Source organism: Euphorbia lathyris, chromosome 3, assembly GCF_963576675.1.
Source record: "Euphorbia lathyris chromosome 3, ddEupLath1.1, whole genome shotgun sequence".
NCBI lineage: Eukaryota > Viridiplantae > Streptophyta > Magnoliopsida > Malpighiales > Euphorbiaceae > Euphorbia > Euphorbia lathyris.
Genome location: NC_088912.1, coordinates 36656844 through 36664794, shown reverse-complemented (window position 1 = coordinate 36664794; position 7951 = coordinate 36656844). Strand labels below are relative to the sequence as shown.

The following is a 7951-nucleotide window of genomic DNA, read 5'->3' as shown; positions in this document are numbered from 1 at the left end:
GTCATGATGGTCAAAGCTTTATTCTGTTAAGCCAAGAGCAGACTGCATATCTTGTAGAAATGTAGAAAGAGCAGGAGCCTAAGAATTACAAAGAAGCAACAGTCCAAGATAAATGGGAGAAAGCCATGAAAGAGGAAATCACTGCTTTAGAGCAGAACAAGACATGGAAGTTAGTACCTCTACCAGAAGGTAAAACAACTATTACTTCTAGATGGATCTTCAAGGTTAAATATGATTCAAATGGTAAAGTATCTAGATATAAAGCTAGATTGGTAGCTAGAGGCTATAATCAGAAATATGGTATAGACTACCATGACAGTTATTCACCAGTTATAAAAGTTACAACAGTCAGAGTGTTCTTAACTGTTGCAACTTCAAACAATTGGCCTATTCAACAAATAGACATTAACAATGCCTATTTGCATGGAGAAATTGAAGAGGAGTTATATATGGAAGCTCCTGAAGGGTATGAAAGCAATGGCATGGTGTGTAAACTAGAGAAATCCCTCTATGGCCTGAAACAGACAGGAAGACAATGGAACAAAGATTTTACAGCAAAGCTAATTCAGTTGGGGTTCATCAAATCTATACATGATTACTGCTTGTTTACAAAAACAACAGGAAATCACTTCTTGGCTTTAATTGTCTATGTTGATGATATTCTCATCACTGGTACGTCTATACAGTTAATTGATGAAGTTAAACAAGCCTTACCTGAGTCTTTCACAATTAAAGACATGGGAGAAGCAAAATACTTCCTTGGTATTGAGCTTGCAAGGTCTGAGAATGGATTGTTGATTTCACAAACTAAATACATCAGAGATTTGATTACTGATACTGGTTTGGATAATGCACACAGTGTGTCAAGTCCTTTCCAAAGTGGGGTCAAAATTGATGATGAGGCTGAAGATTATGCAGAACCAGAGAAGTTCAGAAGATTGGTTGGAAGACTATTATATTTGGGTTTTACAAGACCGGATATAACATATTCCACTCAACAGCTTAGTCAGTACATGAGTAAACCAAATGTAAGACATATGGAACTTGCTATGCATGTAGTGAGATATTTGAAGGGGACAATGAATGCAGGGTTGTTTTATAGTAGAGAAGGAGAGTTAACAGTAATGACAGCTTATTGTGACTCAGATTGGGGAAGATGCAAGATCACAAGGAAATCTGTCATGGGATATTGTGTGTTTGTAGGAAATTGTTTGGTTTCATGGAAATCAAAAAAACAAGGAACTGTTAGCAAGAGTTCAGCAGAGGCTGAGTATAGAGCCATGTCAACAGTATCATGTGAATTAAAATGGCTATCATATTTGTTGACAGAATTCAAGTACAAACCTCAGTTACCTATTTCTCTATAATGTGACAACCAAGCTGCCATCCACATTGCTGCAAATCTAGTATTTCACAAACAAATGAAACACGTTGAGATTGATTGTCATATAGTAAGGCAACACATGGAGTCTGGTTTCATTTGTACTTCATACGTGAACACTAACAATCAGGTTGCTGATTTACTTACTAACAGGTCAATAGATGATCAATGCTCTACATGAAATGCACATATACACATGTGCTACTGCTGCAAATTGATATACTAGCTCTATCTTCAAGTTGAAATCACTTTCAACTTGAGGAGGGGGTGTTAGATTGTAGAGAGTAGTAATTTCCAGAAATACTTAGGGACATTTTAGTCTTTGTATATCCTACAGTTTGATAGAATAATCTAAAAGGTTGCCTTTATCTTTGTATATAATAAAGCAACATTGTATTTTGTTCTGCAATAATATCAATATACACTTTCCTCTTTTCTCATTTTTATCTGAGTTTTCAACACTCTATTTATGAAGTATCAAAATGTTTTACTCTACTTTTAGAGTAAGGTTTAATGATTGTTTAAGAACAAAACTATCTTTTAATATAATAAATGATATGTAAAATTAATATAATATAATTATATATTATTTGTTAATAGAAATATTCATTTTACACTTGTAAATAGAGTAGATGGTTGGAGAAGTGTTACTAGTAACTCTATAATTAAAGATGGTGGGAAAAATATAGTTGAAGTAGGAAAAATAGAGTTGACGGTTGGAGATGACCTATGCATGCCTTTTCTCAAACGGTTTTAGCGGGTTTTTTTCTTCTTCTGATTTTTATGGTTTTAATGATTTTGACGACTTCAATAAATGGCCTTTTTGCTTTTCTATGTAGTTGACTCTTGGGTTTTTTTTTGGTTATAAAAGCGTTTTTGCTTCCCCATTATAGGCCTGCTTTTGTGTTTTTGGCTTCTATGTTTTTCTAATTTTGCTTCTTATTGTCTTTTTCTCCTACGAGTTTGGTGGTGTTTGCTCCGGTGTATTTCCATTATTACCAATGATCATCTGCTGTTTTTTCGACGAGTTCCTTATTAAGGTCAGTGACTGCATATTCCTTTTTTTTGTTACTTTCTCCTTTATTCGTATCACCCTCTTCTTATTTTAGGCAAAAGTCTTGAGTTGGCTTGAGTATGTCCAGTAGCAAGCGCACTTTCAATAGTCCAAGGATGGCAGAACGTTCAGAGAGGAACTTTCAGCCTGTAAAACCATCGAGTCAAGAATGTAGGAGTGAGGAGGTTGTAAGACTGTGGGTGTTAGGAGGCAAGTAGTGGTTAAGAAACCGTTTGTGTTGCCGCGACCAAATGGTGGTGTGATTCGTGAGAATCAAGTGGTGGTGTCGGTTAGGATGCCTCAGAATTTTGTGGACGCCAATTTGACTGTGGCAGACATGTATTACGATATGTAAAAACAATTGTAACCATAGGGGTCGGGGAAAAATAGTTTCTCTGTTGGTCTTCGTTTTGGTTCCGCTAACCGACCGCGGGGAAAAATCGTTCCTCAGATAGTCCAATAAAATATTATTTTAAATTATTTATTTAGATTATTTTTATTAATTTGTGTAATGCATTTTTTATTTTAGAATTTATTTGCTGATTAATATAAAACATATCTATATTAGACTTTTTTACATACTAACAAATGTTCAACATAATTATACTAAACACTTCTAATAATTAAACAACTAATAACTAATAACAAATAACTAACAACAATGACAAACAACTTATTATTGTAATCGCAAACAACTCACAAAAACAATAATCATAAATTTAAAAAATAAAAATAAATTTCATTGAAGTTTGAATTTTGATCGAAAGTGACGATGAAAAGAAATGGAGAGAGTATTACATTACAAGAAAACCAAAAAGCTAGTAGAGTAGAGGTATAACAAATTATATATTCTGCTCTGCTACACTCGTCCTCATCCAATGAAATAATGATACATATAGATAATTATTTCTTCACAATAATCATCTGCCATGAATTGCATCTCTCTTGTGATTTATCGAGTAGATATAGTATAAGTTCTCATATACCAAATCCAGTTAGAATTCCATCCTTTCGATGTATTACACCGGTGTAAAGTAGACCGCATCATCGGTCTTCTTCATCTCTAATCTAATCTCTATTTTGATCATCCCATATATAATGTTCATCCCATAGTGGACAAGAACACGTTGCCTTTTTATCCCTCCACTCACCTCCACATTTATAGCAAAACTCGAAACCACATCTGTCAAAACACAAAACAACCACAATCTCATAAAATATATCACAAATCAATAATGGTTGTTGATATACAAAGTTCACATAATTAAAAGATCAAATTGGTAAGGTACCTGCAAGTGATATGATAGCAACCTTGAGAAAGTTCAATCATATGGCTACATTTCACACACTGCCGCCATAGATTCTTAGTAGCAAGAGTCTTCAATTTCACATCATCTGCCGGAGGATTAGGGTTCATCTCTTTGTAGACACCACATGTGATGTTGTTATGCCAAGGGACCTTGCAATTAACACAGAAAAAACCATCACATTCCAAGCATTTCCGAGCAGCAGAACCAACGAGTTCTTTTTTTGACATTAATGCCGAGCAATGAGGAAATGGGCAATAAACTTTGTCAGTAACAGGAATAGAAGCTTCTTTTAACCTTTGGCGCATCATCTCTCTTAATTTAGATGTCAAGAACTTGTTACAATTCTCAATAGAAAGCTCAGAGTTACATCCTTGATGAGGACATTTAGGAACCATTCCATGGAGCAACTTCATTTCCACATGCTTTTTCATACAGGTGAAGCAGTAATGATGGCTGCATCCATCGACTGAAAATATGCATTCAACATCAGTTTCTTGTAAGCAGATGACACAAGTGATAACAGTGTTCTTGCTGGTGCTTTTGGTGTCCATTGATCGATGATTTGATTGGAATTGAAAGGAGATGTCTCTTCGATTTTAGAGAAGTGGGAGAATGTGTTATTAATTACTAGTATTAGGAGGAAAGTGGAACGTTCGGAATATTAATAAAAGGGGATGAACACAATGAACAAGGAAAGACACACTACAAGAAAACTACGTATTACCGACGGAAATATCCGTCGGTGATATGCACAAATCCGTCAGAAATAAGCATCTCCGACGGATTACCAGCGGATCTCAATCCGCTGGGAAAAAGGTCGCTGCTCCCGCATACCAACCACGATTTTGATTCCGTCGGAGATTTATTCCGACCCAACCTTGGTCGGAGAATTCCGCTGTAAATTTCAACACCGACGGATATTTCCGACCACTTTCCGTCGGTGATTAATTCCAAAAATTAAAAAAAATTAAATTGATTTTTTAAAAAAATTAGTCAATATGTTTGGATTGAAGGGAACTCATATATATATATATATATATATATATATATATATATATATATATATATATATATATATATATATATATATAGCACATTAATGCTTTTCTACTTGGGCCGTAATTAATTAACCCAACCACATCAAGCACACATGTGATTCAATAAGATCACTAGAAAAATGATGAGCATCAAAGTACTAGAATCATGTTTATGGTCGTATTAGCAATTCTATTTTGCATGCATATATAAGAACTTAAATAGGCAAAGAAACCTAAGAATTAAAAACGAGAACAACATAAGAATTAAAAAACGATTATCACAAAGAAACCTAAGAATTAAAAAATGAGAACATAAGGTTAGAATTTTGCAGAACATCAAAACTGCAATTTAGTTAAAATTCACGAACTTGAGTAATAAATAATGAATAACGGAAGTTGTTTTTTAGATATAAATAGTAAACCTTCCTAAAATTCCAGCATAATCTGCATCAAAAGTGATTTCTTAAACAGATCCCCAGAGAGCATAATGCTTACCACCTTGAAAACAGATGTTCCCATTAGTACTTAGAGCCTCTGATGCCATATGGTTCGTATCCCTATAAGTACCTGTACAGAATACCAAAAAATTGTAGGATATTAGTAGCTTTCGAGAGCTTGTCAATGTAAGTTTCTGCTGAAAGACTCTTTAGATGTATTTAGTTCTACAAAAAGGAAAGAGATGGATAAGAAAAAATCTCCAAAGACCCATTTAGTTTTTACTCTAATTTTATCTACTTTTGTTGTTTTATTTTTTTTCCTATAGTTAGCAAGTTACCTTGTAAAAACAAAAAGTGATATCTTGAACTTGGATTGATAGATATGTTGGAATTTGGGAAATGATAAACCTGCATTATGCATTCAACAAATAGAAAACACCAAAAAACAGAGAGACAAACAACTAGTGTGATAGATCATTAGAAAATTATCACTCAACTATTTATGAAATCATACTTGGTAACAAAAGTTGTTGTTAATGTCAATATAAAAGGGGTGAATCCAATTATTAGAGTTCTTGTTAGAAACACTTCCAAGAATATCATAGCATAATGACATTCTACTATTTTTCATATAAGTGCATAACTCATACACAAATGACAGCAACTACTTGTGTTATTTTCTTTCTTAAATCCTAAACAGAAACTACTTTCAACAAGAAATTGTAATGAATAGTCAAAGTTTTAGGTGGAAAATGATAGCAAAACAAACCACATACAAAGTTTGTTGAAGAGTGAAAAGCAAGGATGTACTCATAGTCTACCAGTATGACAGAAAAGTAAGAAATCTCAAATCAATGATCTTCCAAAACTTCTCCATGAAATTTTGTTTCCTTGGGACAACTTAACTTATTTAAATATGCAAAGCACTGGACTAGTCAAAGCTAATGTGAAAAGCCACCAAGGTGCTACATTATGTGATGTGATATTGGTTATGAAAAAGAGATAATAACCAAATCAACAAGTTTTCCCGATCTATCTTAAGGAATTAATAGAATCAAATAACAAACATAAATTGGTGATAACAAACCAATCCCAAAGAATTAAAGACAATGAAAGGAGATCTGACCTTACACCTTCGAATAATTAAATTGGAACCTGAGTGTTTGGCGATTCACAAGTACCTTACCAAAATACTTGTTCACGATCAAGATAATATTGCAAGAATGATGACCCGGTCTCTCAAGCTCACAATAAAGAATTCAATCCCGGATTGAAAATAATTCCCAAAGGAAAAAAAGAACTTTTGTTCATAAAAATATTGATTTCTGATTGATGAAAATAATGAAGAATACAAGCCTTTATATAGGCTACAAAATAAACCTAAACCTAAACTAAAAAGGAAGTTGAATCCTAGTGCACCAAGGTAAAAGAAATCCTAATTAGACAAGGAAAAACATTAAATTCGTTTTTGTCCTTTAGAGCCCAATTTCAGCCCACTAATTAACGTTATTTGGGCCTTTTAATTAGCTAGAAATAAGCCCAATCAAACCTATAAGGTTATAGCATTAATTTTAATGAGTCCCAATGGGTTTTGCACATGCCAAACACATGCAAGTCCAAAGCTTCTCTTAAAATATGATCGACCTTTTTACATATCACTATTATGGGCTTGGGCTTGGATACAACACAAAAACACACCATCTTTAATGACTTCGCTAGAATTCATTCCTTGTTTAAAGAAGCTCAAGATGAGTCCATTAAGCATTTTTTGGTCTTTCTTTGCACGATTCTTCGTCATAGGTCCAATTGACAGCTCCAATGGATCCCTCATGCTTCTACTAGGCTCCTTAACTCCAAGCTCCTTTGTTCCATGCTCTTGTGCTTTTGATATCACATCATTCCCTCTCTCTTGAAAAGGATTTGTCCTCAAATCTTCATCTCCTACGTCAAACAAAGATAAATCAGCCACATTAAAAGTTGCATGCACACTATACTCACCTGGCAAGTCGAGCTTGTAGGCATTATCCCCAATTCGTGCGACTACTTGAAATGGACCATCGCCTCTAGGATGTAGCTTTGATTTTCTCTGAGCGGGGAACCTTTCCTTGCGCATATGCAACCACACCCAATCACCGGGTTCAAATAGAACACATTGTCGACCCTTGTTAGCTTGCTTTGCATAATGCTCATTCTTCTTCTCCAGTTGTTGTTTCACTTGTTCATGTAACTTAAGCACCATTTCTGCCTTTTTCTTTCCATCTAAACTTTTCCTTTCATCAACAGGCAAAGGGATCAAGTCTAATGGTGTCAAAGGATTAAAACCATAAACAATTTCAAATGGTGAGAAGTTAGTAGATGAATGTATAGCCCTATTATAAGCGAACTCAATAAATGGTAGGCATTCTTCCCATGACTTAAGATTCTTTTGAATAACTGCCCTAAGAAGTTGTCCTAAAGTTCTATTTACTACTTCGGTTTGACCATCAGTTTGAGGATGACAAGAAGTAGAAAACAACAGTTTAGTCCCCAATTTATTCCACAAAGTCTTCCAAAAATAGCTTAAAAACTTAGGATCTCTATCACTAACTATACTCTTTGGCATCCCATGCAGACGAACAACCTCTCTAAAGAACAAGTTAGCAATATTAATAGCATCATCAGTTTTATGGCATGGTATGAAATGTGCCATCTTAGAAAAGCGATCTACAACCACAAATATGGAATCATTACCT

The 7951-nt window shown here is 34.4% G+C and overlaps 1 protein-coding gene across 1 annotated transcript; it reads right to left on the bottom strand.

Moving 5' to 3' along the window:
- Window positions 1-3306: 3306 nt before the first annotated feature.
- Window positions 3307-4627, bottom strand: LOC136221635 (E3 ubiquitin-protein ligase RSL1-like). The gene is made up of 2 exons (XM_066009035.1): window positions 3725-4627; window positions 3307-3618 (listed from the first exon to the last, which is right to left on the bottom strand). Exons 1-2 carry the CDS (start codon window positions 4294-4296, stop codon window positions 3504-3506), a joined length of 687 nt encoding a protein of 228 aa, XP_065865107.1. The 5' UTR covers window positions 4297-4627; the 3' UTR covers window positions 3307-3503.
- Between the last annotated feature and the right edge of the window lie 3324 nt (window positions 4628-7951).